This window comes from Nanorana parkeri, unplaced genomic scaffold (assembly GCF_000935625.1).
Source record: "Nanorana parkeri isolate BGI_ZX_2015 unplaced genomic scaffold, ASM93562v1 scaffold1412, whole genome shotgun sequence".
Taxonomy (NCBI): Eukaryota; Metazoa; Chordata; class Amphibia; order Anura; family Dicroglossidae; genus Nanorana; species Nanorana parkeri.
The window spans coordinates 49,099-76,296 of NW_017307680.1; the positions used below are offsets into that span (position 1 = coordinate 49,099).

Below are 27,198 nucleotides of genomic sequence, written 5' to 3' on the forward strand. Positions count from 1 at the left end.
AAAAAAAAAAAAAAAAAAAAAAAAAAAAAAAAAAAAGATCCCGACTACTCCTTTTGCTCGAGAAAAACATCCTGTTCCTCCTCAACAGTAGAGACACCCCAGTACCGAGGCACTGTCCAATAGTGTCCGTATCAGATCTGTAAAGGGAATGACCCCCATGATGTAGGAGGAACTACATGTTCTGAAACTCCAGAACATAGACCAGGAGACAAAAGTTCTCCAATGACAGAAGAAAGAAGGTGGAAAGAAAAATTCTCTCTAACATCAGAACTAGAAGACTGATTCACCTGGCCAGGAACTACTAGATTGTCAGGAATAGACAATTTAGTCTGCTGAGGTAGTACGAGAAGAAACTGGCGCAAAAAGGGTGCCTCAGAGAGGATGACCCCTTGATACACCACTCTCCTGCAACAGCTGGGAGACTGGTAACTCCCTGACCAAGGGAAAAGTGAATGACAGTGTGTATAATACCAAACAATGAAAAACTTCCAGCGCTGGACCATGATGATACAAGATTCAGCCACATTTTTAAGATATTTGTAACCATCAGCAAGACATTGTCCACTACGCCCTATGTCTACTGTTTTCTCCACCGGAGGTTGTCTGAATGTCCCACAATGAGGATGCCATGGAAAAGCATTAGGGCAAAGCTGGTGCCAGCACCCTGGAGAAAACAGAGTAGAGTGGTGAGATTGCAGTGTGAGAGCTCAGGGAGGGTGGTGATCAGTAAGTATGCGTCGTAGCGGACCACGAAGATCAGAGGGTCCCGCTATAAAGGGACAGGGATGGTAGATCTGATGGATACCTTGCAAAACTGTTGGGACTTGTCCCAAAAAGACAAATGTTTTCTCTGAGAGAACCGTGGCCAGGTTGGGACACATCCCCTGAGACTTAACTGGTACAGGAGCCAAGAAAAGGATATTTAGAGCTAAGAGACCACAAGGGGACAAAAGGTAGGTCTGCTCCTCTTTGTGGTGGCACAGGAAAGCTGAAGAGAATGCTGAAGTTAAGGGTTCAGTCCATAATCCTGAAAGGAAACTCTCTGCACCTAAATATGCTTTAAGGGCAAACTACACAAAAGCCCACAAGGATTAATAGACCCACCCAAAAAAGAGGGGGGGGCACCTTCATGCCAACAAAGGAAACTCTAAAGATTTAGCAGGCTTCTTTCCCTAGACCTTGTGGGTCAAATGCTCCTTGGACATTGTTTCCACATTCCAGAACTTTAACCAGAGTGCTCTGTGCATTTGGATTGCGTAAAAAAAAATAATTAAATGCCATCCTTAATTTAAAATTAAATAAACAAATGGAGTGTTACAAAGTTTATTTCAGAATAAAACTGCAGGCACAATTTTTTGCAATTGCTCCACACTGGAATGCATGACATACCACACAGTACATGTTCCAGTGTGGTCGAACGCACTGTGGGCAGGAGGCACGTTTGGGGTGCCATCAAAGTGAATGGCACCTCCTGCACCAGAATTTGTCAGGCCGAAAATTACTTTTTTCCCCACTTTTTTTTTTTTATAATGGGGCGCTTTTTTCTTTTTTTTACTTTACTGTTAGGGGCTCTTTGGAAATAACCAGGGGTCTAAACAGACCCCCAGATATTTCCCTTCTGAAATAAAAAAAGAATGGACAGTCCTCAATCTTTTTTTCTACTTCCTTCCTGAGCATTAACCCCTTCTGCAATAGAAACAGGCACAGAACAAGAATTTTAAAGATGCCCAGCAATCCCGGGAGGTAGAGCCTGATTGGCTTATTCACAGAGTGAGATATTAGAGACAGGGCAACCACTGAGGAAATAGCAATGGCCTTTTCCACAAGGAGCGGGAGAAAAGATGTCCATGCTCATAGGACACTGGTAGAAGGAAGGGCTGTCCTGGGCTGGACTACAAACTTTTGTTTGGCAGTGTTCAATCCTCCTATAGGTGGCAGTATAATGGCAAGATGAAAAAAAAAAAAAGTATGGCATGTAGTACTTTTTTTTTTTTTTTAGAGCACACCACCACATTCCATGGCGGCAAGCACAGCTCCAACGCATCTAGTGTGAATTCACCCCGATTCCTTTACTACATCAACCGCACTGGATGTCATTCTTGCAGAATATTGATGAAGTGGTCAGAAAATAAAAAATTATGGGAACAATATAAAGAAAAACAAAGTATATTTATCAAGAAAAACTCTAATCTCACTGAGGATCACTATACTCACCAGGCTGGGGCTCAAAGTCTTTCAAGTTCACTTCATAATCCTCTTCGTTTATGTACTGATGCCGTCCCATCATTACAATAGCAAACTTGAACTGTAACCAAAAATGTATTTAAGATAAACAGTTGCCACTCCAAATAACCACATAATTTTTCACACTAGAAATTATCTTGGTAAAAAAAAAAAATCAGTTTCAAATAACTATTTTTTACTTTGTTTTAGCCTTACAACGCCCAAAGTCTTATACACATCACCCAAAATGACACTACAATTTTGGTGTTAACTATATACACAACCTTCAGAGTATGCTAGGTTATCTGCCTCTTTATGCTTATACCGAGAACAGGGTCAGAGCTAGTACAAGTCATCCTTTAAAAAGGCATCCCAAACCGCCCCGAGAAAACGTCCCTTTACCTGCCATCCAGCGATTATGCGCGATCCTTCTTGGAGCGGCCTTGCTTCAGTTAGTGTCTCTGCTGGCTCCTCAACCTCGTGCATGTACACTGCAGCCCTATTCACTACTACCGTATAGTGATTTGTACTCATGGCTGCCTCCAGTGCTCCAGCAGAGTATGACTCTCCTCAAGAAATATAGTGCTGCGGCACAACGTGCGGGTTGAATGCCTGGAGGCTTTCTTTTTTTTTTTTTTAGCATGTAATCTTTTATTGAAATATTTTCCAAGACAGAACAATAAAAAAAAAAAATGACTAAATGCAGTCGTATCAAAGTGATAACCAACATGAAGGAACATAAAATCGCACAGCAACGCCTCAATCAATCCATGGGACTCTTGGGAAGGGCCATAGATGACATAAAATAGGACGTATAATGGACGAGGACCTCGAAATTAGTAAGTTATTTAGGACTAGTAGTAGGAGTCAGTTAGTGGAATGCTAAAGGACATCTAATGCACCCAGAGATCCAGCTAGCTGCGAGGTGAGATACTATGTAGTGTACTGAAACATTGTCATTATCTCTTTTAGTCGTCCTGGGGGAAGTACGGCCAGGAAGAAGGAGGACCAAGTGGCAAAGAAGCCAACAGTAAGGGGTTGATTTAGCTGGGCGTCTAATTGGTCTAGTGACAGCAGTTTGTGCAGGAGGTCTTTCAGCAACTTCAATGTGGGGGGAGCTGGAGTTAACCAGTTTGTTAGTACATAGTACATAAGTGTTCCCACCTAGAAGGATCCCGATGAGCAGTTGTGGCTGTCGGGATGACTACGTGAAACAGACATAACACCGGGTGTAGGAGTCTGTGGGAGCCAGAGATGGATTTCATGTAAGAGAGAACTATGGTCCAAAATGTTTGGATGAGGGGGCATAGCCATATTAGGTGATCCAGATCTGGTGAAGCAGCCTGGCATTTGGGGCAGGACGTCAGCCAATTTGGGGGAGGGTTTTTATAGTGTATAATAAAGGCGTAATACGCCCTATGAATGAATTTGAACTGGGTTTCCCTCTAGGATTCCCTGGCGATGGCCTTCCTAAGGTTGAGCCACACCTGGAGCAGCATTTGGTCTGCGTCTTCCAGCGAGACCTGAAGGATGGCAGCCCATTTGGTTGTTAGATAGAGTGTTATTTGATTCCTAGCGCAGTTGTGCTTAATAGGTGAGTACACCCAAAATAGAAAAAAAAAAAATAGCACTGCGCTTCAAACTCAAAAATATATTCCTAAAATGTGAAAACAATTTTGTGTCATACACAACACCTGTGCTGATGATAGTAAGAAAAACTCTAGGTCTAATGGTCTAGACACTATGAACCATAATAAACATGGGAGGAAAAAAAAAAAGTACATCTCATAAAATGTGTACATATAGAAAATCCTATGTTAAATCTCACAAGTGATGTACAACTCCCACTTAATCTACATAACCACATGTGAAGTCCATTACTTCTGGATACAGCACCACGTCCGTGAATGCAAAAACAATTAGTGAATCAGTGCTCTCCAGTCTCCACCGTGCTCAAAGATAAGATCTGGCCGCACTCACCGACTCCTATTGCTCACCATATTTCAGATGAACAATTAGCGCTTTGTTGATATATAGAACCAAATCCTCTCCTTTGTTTTTAATCCGACAATAAATTGGGGTAGATTTCTCCCAACTCTGGCTTATCTTTCTAAAATCGTGTAAACCTATTCCTCCATCTTCCAATCACACAATCCATGTGCAATTACCTTATTTTAATTGTAAGTGCATTTTAATCGGTTTAAATAAATTTATTCCGACATACTACACTAGTGGAAGCCCTTTTTTCTCTCTCTGAGCACAAGAGAAGGTGGAAGATGGAGGAATAGTTTTTCACGATTTTGGAAAGATAAGCCAGAGTTGATATGTACCGATCCTCTGCCGCTAAGCCACGCACACGGGGGCTCAGCTTCTCCCATGGATCCCCCCTCCTCTCCTGGGCAGAGGGGGATCCGACGAGAAGTGAAAGAACACTTTAGCGGAGGGCCGAGCCAATGTCACAGAATGAAGACCGAGCAGTGAGGGGAGAGAGAGGCACCGGCTGTCAGATCCAGGCCGAGCGTGTGTCTCTCTCTCCTCACTGCTCGGCATTAGTTCTGTGACAGCGGCTCTGTCCTCCGCCGCTGGCTGCAGCGGTTCCTTCACTTCTCGGATCCCCGCTGCATACAGATGGGGATAGCAGCGGGGATCCAGAGAAGACACACTGGCGGGAAGAGAGTACATCTCGCGATCACTGGTAGATCGCGATCGACCTTGTGGGCACCCCTGGTCTAGACCATTAGTTTTTCTTACTATCATCAGCACAGGCATTGTGCAAAACAGGTGTTGTGTATGACACAAAAGTGTGTATCACTTTGTGACAATTTCACATTTTATACAATTTTTTTCCCATTTTAGGAATATAATTTTTTTAATTTGAAGCACAGTGCTATTTTCTTTTTCCAGCCCATTTAGTTACCTGCGGAGAGAAGGATCGAGTAATGTGTGGGGGAGGTTTTTATGAATCGTGAAATTTGTGCGTATTGTAGGAAGTGGTTAGGAGATATGTGATGTTCAGTCTGTAATTCTCAAAATTGTTTGCAGCGGCCTTGGGCATCCAGCATGTCCTGTATGTGGGAGATGCCTTTGGTTTGCCGATCAGCAAAAGCTATGGATTCCCTTCGATGGGGGAAGGCCGGTGAGGATGTGATGGGCATGAGGGGAGGCTTTCTGAAACAAGGCTGTTAGGCAGAGCCATTATGAAGAATGAACACTGGATGGAGGATGAAGGCGATTATTTCTCCATGTAGGTTAAAGACAGCTTCTTCAACAAAAGTCTACTAAGTCTTGGCTGATTCAGCAGGAGTTGGCTGAAACTCTTCCAGTGCATGACCAGCTGAATGCTAAACATGTTGAAGGGCTGTGTATCCGCACAGCCACACACTGTCCTTCCCAGGAGTGAGAATCATAGGCTGACAATGCCGGTCCTGCATAGGGATCAGTTGTCACCCTGAGACATGAAGTTTGTGCCAAGGCCCTTACTTGCTGGATCACCAGGTGCAACTGCAGCAAATATAAGCCACCAGAAAAAGTATACTCTGCATGAATAGAATATAAGCTATACAACACTTTTTTTTCTTTACGGTTTTGGATACCCTTGCCTATTAAGCTTCTATGCCGCTAAAAATATAATAGTCACAATAGGAATGTAACTGGCACTGAGAAATGACCAACTGACAACCCCCGCCCCTCCCATTTTTACCTAACAAGCATCAGTGTTGTGAGAAATAAATATACAGGGCGATAGAAAGCTAACTGACAAGGTCAAGAGAAGAAAACAATTTGTTGGGCATAGACCCAAGAAAAAACAAATATTAAAGATTCCAAAAGAAAAGACCAGTTGGTCATATAAGAGAATGCAGTACAGCGATTGCGCAGAACCCTTAAAGCAAAAGGGACAGCAAGACTGAGGGCAGTGCACAACCCAAATGGTGCATCAAAACACCCTAAGTGAAGGATGACCAGAAAGCCTTCACACCAGCATCTAGAGCCTAGGTTCTTAACTGGAAGGTCGTGAACCAAAAGTGGGTCGCGGCCCTGTGTTCAGTGGGTCAGCACATGCCTTCCACTTTTTTAGGTGAGAGGCTCCTCAGCCTGCCCCTAGCCCAGCACTGTCAGCTCTCACACCAAGCAGCTATTCAAAATATGCTGCCCGGTGCCGAGTGTCAGCTTGAGGTGGGGTGGGGCTATGGCCGCGAGGGACCTCCATCCATACTTGCATTGCTTACAGATCCCTCACGTGTCCTGTAGAGGTGCCAGGAACGGAGAGACGCCACATTCCGGCACCTCTATAGGGCGCGCAAGGGAGCTGTACCAGCAATACACATGTGGATGGAGCTCCTTCACAGCACAGCAGCCCACACTGCACCCCAGGCTGAGAGTCCACTCTTTTTTTTAGGATCCACCCAGTCTCCCTATCTTACAAGAACCGAACAAAACATTTTTTTGGTGTGCGTATGTGTGTGAGAATGTCTGAGTATGTGAGATTGTGTGGGGAGGGAAGCCCCGTATGAATGAAGATTTGTACTGTGGTGTCCATTGGATATTTGTTTTATGCCTTTTTGTCACCTGTGACATTGCGAGTACCTGTTTTTATTCAATAAATTGTATTTTTTGGACGATACGCACTATGTCCTCTTTATATTTTGTCTCCTTTTGAAATTATGTTATTTGCGAGCTGAGGAGGTTATCTGGTCTTCATTCATACAGGCTTCCCTCCCCTATTAAGAAGGGAAATGCGCTTTGAGACCTAGTTCTGTGGGTCCATCTCCCCAGGTAAGCACTGTTCCAATTTTTGCATACAGTGGGTGGAGGTGAAGGTCTGTCAGGATTCTGTGGCAACTGCTTACTTGGAAGTTTGAATCTATCTAGTGGTGGACTATCCCCTGCATTTGTTTGCACGATTATAATTGTTGCACATTGGACTTTGTTTTCATCACTGTGTTTTCATCTTTTCATGTTTTCATGTTTTGATGTGCTCTTTTGAATACATTTTTTAAAGCATATACTTCTATATCTTATTGTTATATCACATATTTCACCAAATTGTATATATTTATTCAGCTCGGCACATGATTGTTATACACTAAACAATATGCTTCTTCTAAAACATTCATCCATACACTTCACCTATATAATGGCACTGATATGTATTTTTCATAAAATCTCTGCTTACTGTGTTTTTCTGCCTCTGCATGCTCCGAAACCAAAATGTCTCCTTTTCCCCCCTTGCATCCCTTTTTTTTGGAACAAACAGTGCATGTAAGTTGTGGTCACATGCACGGTCTTTGAATGCTAATCAAATCCCATAACTCATACTGCCTTATCTTAATGCACAGGATTAAGATTCACTAAAGCCGCTTCCGCCTTTTACACTCATCCACCGAGGACCAGCTGTTTTCCCGAGTCCCCCTTTGAGTCAAGGGCCTATGGGGAGAGATAATTGGGTGGTCATTAGGCTAAAGGGAAGACTGAGGGGACCATGTGTCAGCGCTGAGTGTGTCTACATGTAAGCTTGTCCAACTCAGCAAGACAAGATGGCTACGTTGCCACATACAGTGTGATTATGGAGAAAATATATAACCACCCTCTATCAGGAAGTCAAAACACTAAAGCAAGAGAAAATAAATGTAAAGATTTGGAAGAGGCTGGGAGCCATAGAAGACATTTTAGATAAATACTTGAATAATATTGTTTAATGCAACTTTAGGGGAACTGCCAAAATAGGGGGTCGAGCGAAACCAGTCACTTCAAGTTGGGGTCTGAGGATGGAGCTTAGCGGTCAGTAAAATTCCAAAAGGTAAAAACACCTCTAACCTGTCTGTTGGCTTGCCTTTCAATAAGGATAACTTGTGCATCTAAAGAGAGAAGAGACTGCAAACTTATGAGCTCCCTTATGAGCAGTAAAACTCGACTGTATTAGAATTCCCATGTCCCTCAATGGAATAAATAAACTAGAACGTAATAGTTACCTTTTCAAACTCTTTTTCCTGGATGTCCAGCATAGCTTGAATCCTCTTCATGACCTCTCGGAAAGGTTCCCCCTAAGAAAAAAAAAAAAAGTCAAATGCTTGGAAATACATTCAATGTGATTTTTGACATTTGTTTAAGGTCAATGTGAACAAATTTACCATCCGTAAAATATTGAAAGAATTTAAAAAAGTTTTCCCAAAGAGATGGAAAGCACACAGCACACATCTCAAACACATGACAAAGAATCCTCAGGGTGGCAGCTAAGGATTTAAAGCTGCCTCTTATTACCAACTAGCATCCCAGCTGGTGGTGGTTCATGACTGGCTAATCCCCCAGATGGGAAATGCCTGTACAGCAACGGAAGCTGCCATACTGACCTCCTTCGAATCTCTCCAAAATGTTGTGTTTAGGGGGATCACTAGCTCACACCCTGGCAGAGCCTTTATATCTGTGACCCTTCGTATTCTACGCTATGTTACTCATACTTTCCTGGTCTCATTCTCCCTACTCTCCCCTATGGGGTAATCCTTCCCTCCCAAAGCTGCAGCGCCTACCATCGGCCGCCTTCTGGTCCTCGAAGGGCATTAAATCTCAGTCTCATTTATTTCGCAATGGGGTGATGATTGGTTTCCCACAGCTCAGGGAGGAGCTACGACTCTCCCCGTCTGATGTTTTGGCCTACTTTCTTCAACTGCACGCGGTCCGAGCCCAATTTGGTTCGAACTCCTTTATACCAACTCAGTCCTCCCTAGAGGAGATGCTGCGCAGGGATAGCACCTCTAAATTGATTTCGGCCTACTATATGGAACTTATGTCCCACAGGTCTGGTAGATGTGACCACCACTTCTGTCTACGGCTGTCAATTCTCCCAGACCTGGCGGAGGATGATTGGAGTGATTTTGGAGATAGATACATGTCCTCAGTGATAGCCTTAAGAGATAAACTAACAGATGAATTTTTTTTATCAAGTATACTACACTATTATATACAATGGGTCTTCGATCCAACCCACATTGCTTCAAGCTCTGTGGTCATGAGGCCGATTTCCTCCACTCTTTTTGGGCATATCCACAAATACGGGCCTTTTGGTCTGAGGTTACTTCCTTCATGGAGGCTAGCCTTGGTTTCCCCAACATATGCAACCCTGCATTTTGCCTCCTGGGTCTGTTTCGTGAGCTGCCATTAGCTTCTGGAGCTCAGACACTACTCTGCCTGCCTTTATTTTATGCCAGAAAGGGGTAGCCCCAATTCATTTTAATGCATTTTTTTTAGCTGTGCCATTTAAAAAAAATAAAATAATCAAAACTGGGGAAAAAGTGTTTTCTTTACGTTTTTTCCTCTTTTTTTTCTATATGTCATTCATACTAAGTGAGGCGTTAGGCACACATATGTGATATAAATATATAGTCCTATCTGTCCTCTGAAAAACAATATATGTATGGGCGCATTTAGTAAGAAAGTATATTACTGCCATTGAAGAATCACACAGCAAAAATGTCAAAAGTGCTTCAGTCATTTACGAACAGAAACTGAAAAAAAGGGGTTAAAACACACTAGAACAATGTTCTGCAAACAGAAGCCAGCTGACAAGTGAGGCACAGGGGCACAGACCACGTACCTGACTTGCTTAAGCAGCTACACGGTCTGCATCTCTGTCAGATGCAGACCGCATAGCTGATGCTGGCTGTGTCAGTGCTCAGTTCCTTTCGGCTGGAGCTCTGGCTGAAAGGATGCATTAGTAAGGTAATGATGTGCCTCCTCGCTTCCTCCCAGGACAAAATGTAAACAGGTGAGGGGGCCCTTTGCTCTATTTTTTGTGTGCAGGGGGGAGAGGAAACAGGGGAAGCATATTTTATGTGTGGGGGGCAGGGAACAGGGGGAGCATATTTTATGAGTTTGGGGGGAGCAAGAAAAAAAAAACCCCTGCTGTACATGTACGGCCCCTTTCCAGTGCTATAAGTTACGGTATTGAAAGTGAAGACTGTTACAATATGCATGGCTAATTATTCCTTCTTTTGGTGGTATTTAATAACCACTCGTACACAAAAAATGCACTGAGCACAATACAGACTATTCCCTAATCATAATATACCCTTTTGATAACAGTAAATAATATGCTCCCTAATTATCAAAAGCAAGTAGGTCTCTTGTGCTCACACAATAGAATACTTATTCATAAATTGTGTCCATCCTACAATGTGGTATATTTTATTCCAGTGATCATAAATTGTGCCTATTCCACATAAATCATTCTTCTTATCTAATATTGTGCCCCTTTATCCATGTGACGAGATCGTGACATGTTCACAATATAAAGTAGGTGTGTGTAATGCAACACATCTATTTTACTAATAACCACTGTCTGTTAAGTGTTATATAAAGTAAATTTAAAAAAAAAGACCCAAAAACTTAATATAAAAATGTCATCAATTTGGGCCAAAACATATTCTACTACATTTTAGATTGTAAGCTCTCACAGGCAGGGCCGTTCTAACCATCTTGTCTTGAATTGTATTGAATCTGCAATGTCTTACCTATATTGTAAAGCACTGCAAAAACTTTTGGTGCTATATAAATCCTGTATAATAGTTTCTTTGGTAAAAGACCCAAGTGTAAATTAGTCTGTGTGAAAGTTAGAGAGTCTACAAACTATAAGACAGAAATATATGTATGTGTTTTTGTATAATATAAAGTACAAGCTTCCCCCTTAATAACTCAATTTCTGAAAGTAGACACCCGAAGGTATTTAGTAAGAGGAATAATGAGAATTTTGAAATTCTTAATTTTTGCCACAATTTTTGTGAAAATTAATGAAATTGGATTTTCCCCCACCACAAAATTGTCATTGAAGTTATTTCTCACTAACATCATGGGCATACTATTTGCTATTCATCTTGAGTATGAAGATACTATGTTTAAGACCTTTTGACAGCCTAGCCACAGAGGGGCTCAAAATCCAGGGAGCAACTGCATTTTCACTTTTGCATTCAATTTTGAGAAAACCAACTATATGTCTGTTATGTGTTCCTATTTACACAGCCTACCTGACGGAAAAAAAAAAAGTATATATACATTGTCTTACCTTTTACATGTCTCTCTGTATCAGGCATTTGGATAGATGGCAAGCTTATCGCTACAATTTCACAGAGACAGTAAACTCCAGCTGTCCCCATAGAAACAATAGGGACACACTGACTTTCCTCTTATTGACATAAAATACTTCTAGATCTTAAACATTTGTTAGAACAGTGTTCAAATCTAGTTCAAAACACAGCATGTAAGTAGCAAGTGGAGTCAAAATGATCCAGGCTCAAATGTAACCAAGGATGCTTTCTATGGTTCCCATCAAATAATTCATTACAGCTATGTAAAATAAAACGGCAATCAATTGAAATATACCTGTTGTATTCTTAGCAAAAATGGAATTCCAAATGTGCCAAAAACTTCCTTGTGAAAATGAGCCACAGTAATAAGCATTTCATTTTCTTTGTCGATATCTACCTGGTCCAGAGGAATTTCCTGTAAATCAGAACAAAATGATTGAAAACAAACAAGTGACAAGTTTATTTGCAAAAAGTTACTAGAATATCATTTCAAAACAAAAGACATATAGCCTAGGTCAAGTTTAGCAGCATTTCTTTAATACATTTTGGTAGAACTAGTAGTGTAAAACAGAATAGCTGGGACCATAAACTTGCCTCTATTCGAAATGTTCGACTTGTTGCAGGTGATAAACATTCTAATAGCTCCTCCTCTTGATGCACACCAATGATCTTGTAGCTTACAATTTCTAGCAGCCTTAGTTCAAAGAAAAAAAGCGACATAAGACATAATAAGCATTGTTTTTGACCCAGAAAGCTATTAATTTACATACACAAGGCACAAACCATTTGACTAGGGAAAAAAAATCTAGGGGGTGTCTGGTATATCAAGATGAATGTCAACAGAACAACTGATCTGTACAGCAATAAGGTTTCAGCAACCTTTCATGGCATGCAATTTTTATTGGATGTCTATTTCTACATCCCAAGATATGAGACTGTTCATAATTATATTTACCTGGAAGCATTTTTCCGATATTACCTGGCATGGCTGCATATGTATTTTATAGACCTTTCTGATAAAATTAAGATTGTTACTGTCTTCTAAAAAAATCTTTTGTACAAAATTATTTTTCTATAGTCTGGTAATTGCTTTCTTATGTCTATGGGCAGTGATACGCTTAGCTTGCAAAAAATCCAACAAAAAAAAGGTTTTGAGTAGACTAAAGGCATTATTAGTATATGAAAAGTAAATTATTTTCAGTTCCAGGCAAAAAGTCTTTAAAAAAAATCTGCAGTGTAAATATGCAAGTCTTAAGAGGTGTATGCCACTTCAACTATGTTTGTCATTACAGTGTTATTTACAAATTCAATGAGGTCAGGAGTAAAGCACTCACTATACTTCTGGTGAGTATAGTGTTTGTCTACACCCCTCCCCCCTTCTTTGTATTCTGTAAGTAGTTCACAGAATTGTTAAACTCTATGGACCTTTGCCTTTATTCAACCTTAACAACTATGTAATATAAAGTTTTATGCGACTGGACAAGCGGTAAGGACGGTAAGAAACTAACAGCCTGGCTTAAAGGAGAACTATGGGGTTAAGGCTTTTCCCCATAGTTCTCCTTAGGGTAACGGGAGGACACAAACTAGCGTCCTCCCGTCACCCTAGGCACAGTATACCGTGAGCTATAGCTCGCGGTATACTAAGACGCCGCAGCTGAAGCGGATCCAGACAATTATGTCGGGATCCGCCCAGCTGGCTCCGCCTATTAAGAGGCAGAGCCAGCTGTACCCGCCCCCTCCCCCGTCCGTCAGCGCTGGCGGATCGGAGCGGGGAATCCAGCCCCTCCCCTGTCACGGCAGAGAGCCGTGACAGGATCGAGAGGTGAGCGAACACCGGTATGTGTTCGCTCACCTCCCGATCTACTGAGCCGACCTGTGACAGTTTCATTGTCACAGGTCGGCTAGAACTATGAGGTGAGTGAAAAGCACTTAATTTAAGTGTACGGGGCTAACATGCCGTCTTTGGATGGCCTGTTGCATCCAGGAAGCTGCCGGACGAATTCTTACTGACGGGAGGCAGTTAAAGTACATTCTAGTACATTCTTCATTTACTCATCAGGAATGATAAATTCATTAACTCATCAGGAGTTAAATCTTGAAAAAGTATCCTATTAACAAAAATGTACATTTGTGTATCATTCAGCTGTAGATCCTCAGATCATCTCTGAATTGGTGCTGACACTGTCCTTCCGTCTAGAGTGTGGCTACTTTTGTTCCCCATGGTCCCTGTGTGTTGTAAAGAAGACACCACTCCTGTGATTGACTACAATCTCAATCCAAATTTAAAACTAAATGTGAGATTGTAATCCATCAGGGTATCGTTAATCCAGTTCCTGTGTTAAGCAGGTTCCATGTCAACCTGTTTAGTTTTCACACCAGGACTGTACGGAGGGGGGGGTCTCCAGGGCTGTGCCAGCCTCTGCGTAAAGGAGATGTGCTGGCGATGTCTAAGGCAGCCGCCAGCTCCCCAGCAGACTGCTTGAGATCCCACTCTTCCTGGCCGAATCTATTAAAAAGTTTAAAGTGCCGGTATCGGCACTTAGTTTTAGGGCATTTTCACAAGTACTCGTGACAATGTCAAGTATCGGCGTGTCCCTACTCACAAGGTTGTGTTTTTGGTTGCCATCACCTCTATAAGATGAGTCTCTGCTGCTGACCTTATACTGTAAACAGCCCTTTCTGGTCTTACACAAAGCTTATGGGGTTCTGGCCAGAACTACCTTCCTACCCAAGATAGTTTTGGACTTTCACCTCCACCAAGACCTCATTCTCCTGTCTGGCTCCAGTTCATGATCAGATCTCCTTACATTTCCTTGATTTATTTCTGCCTGTGGGGTTTATCTCACAGCTAGTGCTTCCTTTAGAAAGACTGACTCTTTGTCATTCCTGATGGTCCCCGTAAAGGTGGCCCAGCTTTATTTAAGCTTATGGGCTTCAGGATCACCTTTTCCTGTCAAGGCACAAATCACTAGATGTGCAAGTGCATCTTAGACTCTATTGCATTAGGCTACCTTTTCTAAGATATGCTAGGCTGCCACTCGGTCTTGTGTTTCTAAGTTCTCCAAGGTTCAGGCCTCATCTGATGCCAGTTTCAAACGTAAGGTCATTCAGGCAGCTCTTTGAGGTGCAGGCAATTTGCCGTTCTGGTGCCCATACCTCAGTTGGACTGCTTTTGAACTTCCCAACAGTATATGACTTACTGTGTGCTCCTTGGACGAGAAATAAAGAAGTTTTTTTTTGTCGATAAAATCCCTTTCTTGGAGTCTATTGAAGGACACATCCCTCTAGTGCTGGTATTGCCATTATGTTTTTGAACTACTTTGTGACAACTGGGCGGAATATCAAAAGGAGAGGTTGTGGCCCATAGGGATGTTGCTTTAGTTTTTTGGGCCTAGTGTCCAGTCCTCCAATAGGAGACAGTATGAAAAGCATGACTGTAGGGATGGTGTTCTTAGGGTCATAGTCAGCATTTTTCTTCCTCCAAACACGGCGAGTCAAGTTAATGTCAAAGAGCTCAATTTTGGTCTCATCTGACCGCAGCACTTTCTCTGTTAGTCACCGCTCTCCGCAGGGATTCCCCTGCTCCCCTCTCTGTTCCTCCAGCACATACTGGAGGGACAGTCAGGGGAGGGGGCGAGCACAGCTGTCTCTAAAGAGGCAGAGTCAACTGTCAATCAGCAGGGTAGATCACAATATTGTCAGAATCTTTCCCAGCTGCGCTCTCTGCAAATAGTGGGCAATAGCCTGCTAGATGCTGACTTTGGGACACAGGAGTTCATTAGTAAATGTACGCCTTTGACCCAAAAGTGGACTAAAGGGAGGGGGAAAAAAAGGAAGGTTTACTTTAAGTTTTCATTGAAAGGGAGAAATAACAGATGTAAGAATCAGGAAGCAATACTTAAGTCTAGAAGGAAACAATGTGGCTTATGAAGAGACATGCAACACTGTTTAGCGCAGGGAATCAGTCTCCCAGTCAGTTACAGGAGGTACGCTCACATTTTTCTAAAGGCAAAAATCTTGCAGCCTCTAGATCAAGTCCAGTGGAAGACCATTTAGAACTGACTTGAACAGAGATCCCTTCAACTTGGGAAAATTGACTTTTGATGAATTGGACTCAAGGAGAAGGGAAATGGATATATGCGTAAAGAAGAACCGTCCAGAATGATACGTCCGTCCAGAAATTCTAAATTGTCCAAAAGTAGGACAATTGGAAAGCGCTGAAGGACAAAATGAGAAGAGGGACTGTGTGAAAGCAATTTCTCCTCCCTCAAGTACCTAAAGAGGCAAATAAGAAGAGATCTTGTTTACTGAAAGAGTGTAGACTATGAGAGCCTTGGCTTAAAAGAAACTGTGAAAGCTAGGACAATAGAGAAGATCCCCTGGGCATTCCACAATAGGGACCTAGAAAGAAAAAAACTAAATAAAATCAGGCACTAGGACAAACATACTAGTCAGTGCCATGAAAAGGCTGTAAATCTACCAAAGTGCACTGAAGAGTCAGGCTCCTACAAATGCAAGGTAGTAGTAAGAATTTACACCTATCGATCTAGCAAGTCACAAAATCCCCCAAGGGAGTTTTAGAGCTTGAAAAGAGCCAAGCATCGCCAAAAGTGCAAACTATAACAGGCTATGGTTCCCTCTGTGTATACCGATAAATCACCTGTCTTAATGACAAAGAAGTATGGGCTGGAGTCACCTGTTGCAGTGGAGTGGTTCACTGGGCGTCTTTGAAAAAGACATTTTGCACAGCCTAGAGCTTCTTTCTGGAGCCAGCAAAAACCCCCATCTTTTTCTGTCTTCTTTTCATTACCAATTAACCAGGGGTTGGTTTCCAGAAAGGGAGGATCTGTGCATCACTAAACATTTTCCTTCCTTCATTACTAGTCTTGAGTTAATAATTGGCATAATTGTGCTTTATGTTAGGCTAAAGAAACTTACCTCAGTTTACCTGATCCTTTCTCAGAGAGTTCAACAGCTCTTTTACATTCTTCTAGAAGATCTCTTACGCAACCATGCTTGTCTGGATATAGTGTTATTTCCTGTCAAAGAAACAATAAATCTTAAGCATGTCGAAAAAAAATGAATTCCGTGTTCGTTTAGAAGGGCCATGACAGTATGGTGTGGGGACTGTGAAAAGGTGCATGTACTAGCACAATGGTGCACCTTTAGAAAAAGGCCATATAATGTAAAACCAAACTTTGTATTACACAAAAGTGAGAATATGTCAAAGGTCCTCCCAAGGACATATGCGTTGTCTATAGGATGAGGCAAATTAAGTGTTTTGCTTCCATTCGCAGAGAATGAAAGTACATGCAATTTTGCAGGGTGAATTGCTCTGCAAATTGTTGATAAATACATCCCTAACTGTTTTAGGAAGGAAAGGATAAGAACCTTAGTCCACCCTAACCCGTATCATGCACCAGGAAATACACATTTGTATCTACATCACTTTCATGATTGTGTACATTATAAACATTCCATCTCAACAAGTTATGAATGAACAGGAACACTCAGTATAGAAGATTCCTGTTCATTTATAACAGGGGATGCAGAAAAAGAGATTAAGGGACTCTGTGTACTCACTCTTTTTCTATTTGAAAAGGGAAATATCGGGGGTCTGTTTAGACCCCTGATATTTCCCAAGAACCCCCAACAATAAATACAAAATATTTAATAAAATACAAAATTTTAAAAAGTTTATAAAAAATAAGTAAAAATAAAATATGTATAACAAATTAAAAAGGCTAGAAAAAAAATATTTTCTGCTTTCTCTAACTTTTTATTTTCAGTTTACCTCTAGATAACTCATCTTTTATGCCAACTGCAGTTGCGATTTTTGTCCTACTGCAGCACTATGGTGGTTAAAAAAAAAAATCTGCAAACATTTCAGATGCTTTAAAAAAAAAAAAAAAACCTTTCATCTAGTGTAGGAGATACTTTAAAGCGCCTAACCCTAACAATGAATTTCTCATATTTGCCTAATTTTGGTCTGTTAAACATATCACTGAAAGTGTTTTGGAATATCTGTTTGAGGGAAAATACCTATTGATCCTGCCACAAATCTTGTGCCTGCGCTGTTATCAACAATAGAAGAAGAGAAGGGTTCTACCTTTTTCTGTTTTCCAGATAAAGGGTTACCAAGAGCTGTCATCCTAGGACTTTAGGTGTATTTCCACTGTTGCAGCCAAATTAGGATATCAAATAATAATTAAAAAAAAAAATGTTGTTTGCATATTACACTATTTGGAAAAAAAAGTTTTCCACTGTACTGAATTTTCCTCTGGAATGCAATGAGGCTGGGCAGGCTTATGTTAACATATTCAACTGCCTGTACTGTGCTGGCTGATACCATTATCAGTTGTAAACAAGATTTGAATAAAGTCCCTTTTAACAACGTTTTTAAGGTTCTAGAAGCATTGCATGGTTAAGAGTGGAAGTTCAGTGTGTCCCAAGTCTTTTAAGGTGGACAGCCAGAGTTTCCTGTCACTTTGAAATTGAGAGAGCTTGCAAATGCATGCTACAAAGACATCAAAAAGATAAGAAATATAAATAATTTTAAAAAACCTTTTAAATATGCTGTGTGGATAGAAAAAAAATGCATAAAGGTGTTTTTTTTCTAATTTTACTGCAAAAATGGAAATAAAACTTTAAAATGTGTTACTTGCAGAATTCATCAGTTAAAAATTAAAAAAACAATAACAAACAAAAGAAACCCCGAGAAAACTAATGCAGCCACCACATCTAAAGACCAGTAAACTCCCTATTATCGGGCATCCACAGTGATTGGTAGATTCCGGATAAATGTTGTTTCTGGTTGCTTGAGAGCTACTATTAAAAATAGGTCTTACGGAGGGGCGGAGCTTGCTAATGGCGGCGGCTAGACGTACTCGTCCTTAGCTCCGCAAAACCGGACCGGGCATCGGCACTAAAGTGCCTCAGCAACGCTCATGATGGGCGCCAAGAGGGGCAAAAAGTCACAGGGCTCCAAGCCGGACCGCGCACGGACCCCGAGAGCCGCGATCTCCAGCTTCTTTGCGGCCCCGGCATCTACCCGATCTGCAGACCGCACGGCGGCCCCACGTGGAGTCTCCCCAGATGGCCCTGACTCACCCTCCTCCCAGCCAGCCGACATGTCTCCCGTCCTGGCGGACCCAGAGGCTTCCTCTGATGAGGATTCGGTCCAGGATGGGTCCACAGGAGATGTCAGGCGTCTGCTGGATCACCTCCCCTCCAAACGGGACATGGAGACCCTGTTTGCTCGGTTTGAGCATATGCATAGGACGGACGTGGCTGGCCTGCATGATGCTATCAAGGGGGTCCACAAACGTCTGGATACAGTGGATCTGCATTTGGATACCCATCGCATGGCCATCAATGCACTACAAGCTACAGCTTTAAACCAACATAAGCTGCTGCAGTCTGTGTGGACACACATGGATGACGCTGAAGATAGGAATCGGAGGAACAACATTAGAATTCGCGGCCTGCCGGAAGCGACGGGGACGTCGGACCTGGAACCCACTGTCAGAGGTATCTTTAACTCACTACTAGCTAGAGGAGCGACGGACCCTATCGACCTTGACAGGGTGCACCGAGTCCCGGGATACCGCAATCCTGCGTCGCAACAGCCCAGGGATGTCTTATGTCGCGTCCACTTCTATAAACTGAAGGAGGAAATTATGTCCAAGGCCCGGGATCGGGGATCCATTGACTTCGACGGAGCAGCCATTACATTCTTCCCTGACCTGTCGCCCCGCACCATGGCTCGCCGCAGGGCTCTGCGCCCCCTTACAGCGTCCCTGCGGGACCGTCACGTCCCTTACAGATGGGGATACCCCTTCCACCTATCGGTGCGTCATAATGGTCGCCTGGTGATTCTACGCTCCCCGGCGGATCTGGCGGGATTCACAGCAGCACTAGGAATCCCCGCGGTGGAACTGGACCCATGGCCGGACCCCCCGGCTCCTGTGCTCCCTGAGGTCCCCTCACTACCCCAATGGACTGAAGTCTCCCACTCTAAGAAATCGCGGAGAGATTTCCCCACTCGCAGCTCTCTACCTTAAAGATGATGGATGGATGCCGCTACCTCAACCCTGCGTGAGGATTTCGGAATCTCTTTACCTGGTTTTCTTTTTATTGATTTCTCTCTCACGTTTTATTTTTTTTTTTGTTTCTATTTTATCTCTGGTGATGTTGTGGGTGGAGGACACCCCCAGTGCCATGCTGCCCCGTGGATCACGGTTCACTTTTCCCCTGACGGATGCATTAGCAGCTGGAAGTCGTTTCCTGACCCCTGGGTCCTGTCCTTGTTGCTGGGATCCCCCTGTCGGCTCAACCCCCAGCGTCCTTGGGCACACGGAGAGCCCCTTTTTGAGGTGATTCCCTGGATGTACCTATCTTTAACCGCCTGCACACCAGAGGATAAGGCACTGGGCTGGACGTCCTGGGACTCCTCCGGACTTTGGGACTGTAATTCTACCTCCGGCTGTGGCCCATGATGGAAGAAGACCCCGCTCGGGTGATATGCTGCTTTATTGCTGCCTGTTGGATGTATTGCATTATGTGCTATTTCTTTGCTCCCCTGGGATTTGCCGAATGGGACAGGGGCTGCATACGCCTTACTGCCTTGCCTGAGAGGGATGCTCCCCTGGTAGCCTCTATCTGTACCCGTGTGTGGGACCATGCCCTCCTGGTGCCCCCCCCCCCCCGTTTTGGCAAATCCTGGTGCTGACATATGCTGCCCAAGGGGTAGGCCTGCCCTGCATATCCTCTAAGATCTGGCATATGGCTTCGGGACCATGGCGTCTGTGATGTACCCTCTTTATGTCCTGTGATCCCGGGCCTCCCCCAATCTCATTTCTCTTCCCACTCCCTCCTCTCCCTTTCCTTGATTCCCTCCCCCTCACGCCATTGGGTCCGGCGGAAACCCCTCCTCTCCTCCCCCTCTGCCCTCCCCACTAGACGTCTTTCCCTAAATGTTTCCCACCCCGACTTGCCTCTCTATCTGGCAAGCACCTCCCCACCAAAATGTTTTGTCCCCTTCGTCCTGTGATTTTGATGTGCTTCGTTCCTTGTCCTCTTTTCTTAATGTTGTCTGGTTGGATGGGAGACAATGCGATCATGTTACCCAGTCTTAAAGGTCTCCTGACCGAGTCATACATAGCTGTTACTGAAATATGACACCTAACATACAATACTTGATTCAATCTGTGTATCCCCGTGTTCTAGGAGCTGAATGTATCTATATACATGCATATGCCTATCTCTCACGATGGAGCGTATTTACGTGACTCTGTATTACATTGATCTCCATGTTTACATGTCTTTCATGTTAATTGTGTTAAAACCCTTAATAAACACTTATTATTTAAAAAATAGGTCTTACTAATGCCATACCATAACAAACTCTGTATTGACTTCATAGTAATATTGAAATGCAGTAATCAAAAGCAAATTAAAGCAAATAGACACACTAAAAACAAAGACAAATAGGCACACAATCGTTTCCAGGACAATACATGCTGCAGATAAGCACAACAATGTATACACAGAGGATTATTTTTTTTCTGGCTAGAGGAGAGTTCTGGTTAGTTGAATTCCGGATAACAGAGTTTACTGCATTACATTTTTATTTTCGGGTTTAGATACACTTTAAAAACGCAAACAAACATTTTTTTCTTTCCACTTTTTTTGATAGGCACATAAAACAAATACGCATCTTCTGAAATTCAGAGGTGTGAAGAATGTGAACTATGCTTTAAAAAACACAATCCACAGAAACAGAATCTGTACCACTGAACACAACAGTGGAGACAGGGAGAGTGAAAATATCTACAGCATTATGTACAATATAAAGGATTCTCAACTGTCTACACAGACTTTGCCTTGCATGTGCACAACACCTTTCTTAATACCTAAGAACTGAAACCACTGCTTAAGAACTTCCCTATACCAAATCAAAGCAGAGCATATGGTCAGTTTATTACAAACCTCTTCTCTGAATTGGCTATTCAGCCATATACACTTGAAACTTCTTCTGTTTTCAAAGTCTGTAATCTTCATTTTAAGCTGCAATTGGCAAAGAAAAACAAAAGTCACTTAATTTCACAATATTTTCTATATAATTATTTTGTTTAATAAGTAAATGTACCTGCTGGTAATATAGTTTCTTGGGCTGCCTAGGCTTGAAGAACTGCAGAAGGTCCCTTAAGGTTCCTTCATAATTATGCCTAAGAGGGTTTCCAGGACCATCCCTGTAACTATAAATAATTAAGGTATAAGCAACAGATCTATATAATCACCACGCAATGCCACTATAACCATTATAGCAATGAGACAGCTGATCATCTGTGTCACAAATGTTTGGATTTGTCTGTGAATCTTTGAATGTTGAAACTGTGCCGCTTATCTGCTCTTCAGCCTCTAAATGTATTCCACACTTGCAGGTGTGTGGAGTACTTGCTCCCTTGCCACACGCAGTGGTTTCTCCGATCAGCTTCCATCACTACTACAGTATGTATGAGCTTGGTGGAGGAACCACAATGTGTGACAGGGAAAAGAGCTATTTGACCCACCTTGTGTGTCAAATACTTGCAGTGGCCAGGGAGGAATAAAGAGATGATTCAACGCATGGGCCATCAGAAAAGTAAAAACATTTGCTCTTTTTTTAAATGTATGCTGTTGGATACATGTGGACTTTTGCAGCCAAATTGGGACAACACCTATTTTATATTTGTCACATGTTCTCATTCACATAGCGTAACAATACAAAATGTAAACATTGCTGCTTACAAATTTCCTATCTTTTTTTGAAGGAAAATACTTTCGCTAAACTGAATTTTCCTCCCTGTAATGCAAAGGAGGGTGGGGAGTTAAAGTAACACTAAACTCAGGAATTACATCTTAAAAATACATTCAAGTACCTTTACTATTAACAAAATGTTGTCATTTGTGTATCACGCAGCTGTAGATCCTCAAATCATCTCTGAATTTGTGCTGATCCTGTTCTGCCTTCTTTTGATTTAAAGGTGCCCATACACACCTTACAACCATCGCACAACTTTCGTTGTGCGATGGTTGTAAGGTCATTAAAATCTCGTACGATCTGCCCATCTTGGACAGGCAGATTGTACTTGCGATGATTCCAATGCTGAGCGGGCAGTGTGCACTAGCGCACACCGGCCCGTTCGGCATTTGTCTTTTCCGAGCGCGCAACGAAAGAGAATAAGGATTTAATCTATGTATTTAACTGTTTGTTTCAAGTCCAGCTTTAATGAAAGTTATTCTTTTAACCACCTGAAAAAAAGTTCCAAAGTTCAATGCTTACCCTTGAGATTTAAAAAACTGTAGTAGCATTGGATCGGTGTTAAGTCTTTGTGCAACAGTTTTTGCAACCTGAAAGACAGCATTCCACAATATTGTGTACATACTTAGACTATAAGCTTCACATTGTATACAAAACCCATTTATATCCACCCATCCATATGCTTATCTATCCATCCATCTCGATTACACCTATCCATCTCTACTTAGCATTTCTCCATACTGCTTATGACTCTACAAATCTATCATAACCAAATTGTCTGTGTCTGTTGTACAAAAATGACTAATTAGTTAATGTTTGGTATGCAGCGCTTAAATATTGCACACGACGGAAACAACTATATACTTTTTGTTTTTTTTATTAGATAATCTCGATACAGGAGTTTCATTCCATCAAAACATTAACTTCGAGCATGAAGCATGTCTTATTTTTCTTGCAAGTGAACAGTAACATACAGTGTGGAAAATATTTGATCCCCTGCAGATTTTGTACGTTTGCCCACTTGCAAAGAAATAAAAGGTCTCTAATTTTTTATCATAGGTGTATTTTAAATGATAGACAGAATATCAACCAAAAATCCAGAAAAAAACACGATACAAATGTTATAAATTGAGTTCCAGTTCAGTGAGTAAAATAAAGTACGGTATTTGATCCCCTACCAACCAACAATAATTCTGGCTCCCACAGACTGGCTATGTGGTACACAGGAGCACCTTCTTAAATTGACAGGACTAAAGTTTGCCAATGCACATCTAAATGATTCAGAGAAGGATTGTGAGAAAGTGCTGCGGTCAGATGAGACCAAAATTTAGCTCTTTGGCATTAACTTGACTCGCCGTGTTTGGAGGAAGAAAAATGCCGACTATGACCCTAAGAACACCATTCCTACAGTCAAGCACAGAAGTGGAAACATTATGCTTTGGGGCTGTTTCTCTGCTAAAGGTACAGACCGACTTTGCCGCATTGAGGGGCCACGTATAGTAAAATCTTGGATGAGAACCCCCTTCCCTCAGCCAGAACACTGAAGATGGGTCATGGATGGGTCTTTCAGCGGAACAATAATCCAAAACATACCGCCAAGGCAACAAAGTGTTGGCTCAAGAAGAAGCACATTAAGGTCATGGAGTGGCCTAGCCAGTCAACAGACCTTAATCCTATAGAAAATGTATGGAGAGAGCTGAAACTTCGAGTTGCCAAGCGACAGCCAACAAAACTTAAGGATTTAGAGAAGATCTGTAACGAAGAGTGGACCAAAATCCCTCATGAGATGTGTGCAAACCTGGTAACCAACTACAAGATACATCTTACCTCTGTGCTTGCCAACAAGGGTTTCTCCACCAAGTACCAAGTCATGTTTTGCTTGGGGATCAAATACTTATTTTACTCACTGAACTGCAACTCAATTTATAACATTTGTATCATGCGTTTCTGGATTTTTGGTTGATATTCTGTCTCTATCATTTAAAATACACCTATGATAAAAATGATAGACCTTTCATTTCTTTGTAAGTGGGCTAACTTACAAAATCTGCAGGGGACCAAATAATTTTTTGCCACACTGTATGTCAGCTATGCTATAAAAATAAGATGTACTCACAAAAAAAGAATAAACTAATATAAAACCATTATGTTCTTATCATATAAATGCTCTAGAGCAGGCGTGCCCATTAGGTTGATCGCGATCTACTAGTCGATTGCACAGCGATCACTGGTAGATCGCGATGTCCTGTCCTCCTGTCGTGGGGCTTCTCCTCTGGTTCCTCGCTGCTCTCCCCCATCTGTATGCAGCGGTATTCCGAGGAGAAGGGATGGAAGCGCTGCAGCCAGCGGCAGGGGGGTGGAGGAGGGAGCCGCTATCACAGCAGCATGGCTGAGCAGTGAACTGGAGCGATCAGCTGATCACTCCAGTGTTTGTAAATAACTGGGGACATACAGTACTATGTGTCCCCAGTTATGAATGAACAGGATGTGCTTTAACATCACTTCCTGTTCATTCATGAGTTTATGTGGAGTAGCACTCTGTAAAGAGGCGCCTCCCCATCCAGAAACTGGATGACAGTAAATAGTTTCTGAATGAATGGGAAGCCTTTGTGCTTTCCATCCATTCAGAACAGAGGCTGCAGAAAAAGAGATTGAGGAATTTGTGTCATCAATTTATTTTTCTATTTTAAAAAGGGATCAGGGGGCTATTTAGACCCCTAATATTTCCCCAAAGCCCCCAGCTGCGGTGCCATTGACTTCAATGCACCGCCATGCCCCCTCCCGCCCCAGAATGCAGGTGTTTTTTCGTTGGTAGATCTCCTTGAGCCCGTCATTTGAAAAGTAGATCTCCAGACGAAAAATTGTGGGTGTCCTTTGCTCTAGAGAAAGACCAGCAACTACATCAACCCAAAGGATATAGAATCTCATGGATAAAACTCCCTTTAAAAGACAAAGTTCTTAAAGTAACTTAGACATGTAACATACATACATGAGAGTAATTCATTCTGTTAGACAACGTAACCACAAATCCTGGATCGTTAGGAATTGTCTTGTCACAGAAAATTACATCAACACGGTGATAAAGGTCTCTAAAGTACTCCTTGGCAGTTGCCAACTCACTGCTCTCGTTCTCAGGGTCATCTCTAGAAAAAAGAAAACAATGTAAGATAATTAAACGACTTCAGCAAAAAAGTCAGGCTTTGGCACTGAAAAACTTTGAGGTATTCTCAGCTTGAGACCTAGGCTTGTTTGTCTCGGGTAGATGAGTACCCCTTACCTTAGTGTGTCTCCAATGCAGTTCCGAAGAAATGTTCACCCTTAAAAGGGCATGCGCAGCAATCGCTTTTTGCATGCCTGCTCTAAGACCAACATTTCAATCAAAAGAGTCCTCCACATGTTCATTGATAAGGGACTTGTACAGGAAATATCCACTAACCTATCTACACAGTAGCGCAGGGCTGTTGTAGCATGAACTCTAAATGCTCCACAAATAAAGGATTACTCTGAAGTAAAGCTGGATTCTTTTCTAACATGATATCTATGGCAGGTTGCAATGCGAGGTCTACCAGGGAAGACAAGGTTTTGGAGAGTGACGCCAGCCGTTTTATCTACAGGACCCTTAAATACTGGCACATCCTCTACAAGAATCATCAGAGCTTTATTAAGACACTGCCGGATCAACTGTGGGAACAGTCCACTTCTTTATAAAGGCCTCCCCCAAATGGGAATTGGAAATTTTTTGGAGACTGGGAAGTTTTTCCAGTGAATGTACAGAACTCTTTGGAAATATAAGAGCCAAAATGGTCTCTCTGAGCCTGGGAGTAAAGGCAGCTGGTTGCATCTCCTCTTCTCAGGACAACTTTATACAGTAAGGATTTGTGGAACTGTATACCTGAGGTTTATGTCCTAAGACTGTCGATAAGTTTTTAACATTAAGCAAATAAAGCTTTTTTTTCAACCTTGCAACACAAACAGTCGTACAAAATAGTTAACCTGTCAGATCTCATATCTCAGGTACTAAAGGAAAGAAACCGGTAGCAAGAGGTGGCAGCATGTTCCTACTTTCAGCTTTTTAAGTACCCCAGGAGTAACAAAAAAAACTTCAGTCTAAACTCTGGCATGTCCCTAACTAATCACTCAATGAAATGTGCCAGCCTTGCTAGCTATATAAAAGTAAGCATTGCAGGGAGGTGTAACCAGAGAACCAACTTCTATAGCTGAAGCTAAAAAAGAAAGCTAAAAAGGGAGTGCATAAGCAGGTTCCTCATGGCGTCTACTTTTGACTTTTTTGCTGGCCTTAGTACCCGTTAGATACAAGAGGTCCACTATAAACTAAGGCTAGGCAATACTATTTAGATGGTTACTAAAGAAAATCCCCCTACTTATTAGAATGTACAAAATGTTTCACATACAAGATGCACTGCAGATACTCACTTTTGGAACACTATAATGTCACCATCCATAAGCTCATCAAGTGCTTTATCAAGGGACACATCATAATCTTGAATGCGTTCAGTTAAATTCGGTTTTACTTCCTGGAAAAAAATACAATGTCTATTATTTAGGATAATAGGTTAAATATTTTATCATTGTAATGGTCTCTTTTACCTCTATGCTTCAACATAATTTAAGTTTCTTTACCCACTTGCTGACCGGGGTGTTTATACCCCCTTCCTGTCCAGGCCATTTTTCAGTATTCAGCGGTGCGGTACTTTGACGGACGCTTATTCCGTTATGCAACGCTGTACTGAAATTAATTTTATACCATTTTTTGGGGACAGATAGAGCTTTCTTTTGGTGGTATTTAATCACCACTGGGGGTTTGTTTTTATTTACTATATAATGAAAAAAGTACCGATAATTTTGAAAAAAAAACCTGTTCTCTCTACGTTATGTTATAAAACATTATCACCCAATTTTTTGGTAAAATATAAAAGATGGGGTCACATCGTTTAAATAGACACCAAACATGTCAAGCTTTAAAATTGCGCGCACCGGCTAAAATCTCAAACACGACCATACCCAAAATTGATCATAGCCGACGCTTTAAAAGCTTTTACAGTTTACAGTTATCATTGATTAATGGCCCTAGAATTA

General features: G+C 42.1%; 1 protein-coding gene across 4 annotated transcripts in view; it reads right to left on the reverse strand.

The window, feature by feature from the left end:
* Positions 1-27,198, reverse strand: part of USP7 (ubiquitin specific peptidase 7) — a 135,848-nt gene that overhangs the window by 2,019 nt on the left and 106,631 nt on the right. For all 4 annotated transcript variants that reach the window (XM_018569850.1, XM_018569849.1, XM_018569848.1 and 1 more), the window contains 10 exons: positions 26,536-26,636; positions 25,091-25,244; positions 22,624-22,691; positions 21,448-21,556; positions 21,288-21,365; positions 16,236-16,336; positions 11,892-11,991; positions 11,593-11,712; positions 8,193-8,264; positions 2,215-2,305 (listed from right to left, as the gene is read on the reverse strand). In XM_018569850.1, the coding sequence (XP_018425352.1) occupies positions 2,215-2,305; positions 8,193-8,264; positions 11,593-11,712; positions 11,892-11,991; positions 16,236-16,336; positions 21,288-21,365; positions 21,448-21,556; positions 22,624-22,691; positions 25,091-25,244; positions 26,536-26,636 (994 nt within the window). The remainder of the gene's footprint in view (positions 1-2,214; positions 2,306-8,192; positions 8,265-11,592; positions 11,713-11,891; positions 11,992-16,235; positions 16,337-21,287; positions 21,366-21,447; positions 21,557-22,623; positions 22,692-25,090; positions 25,245-26,535; positions 26,637-27,198) is intronic.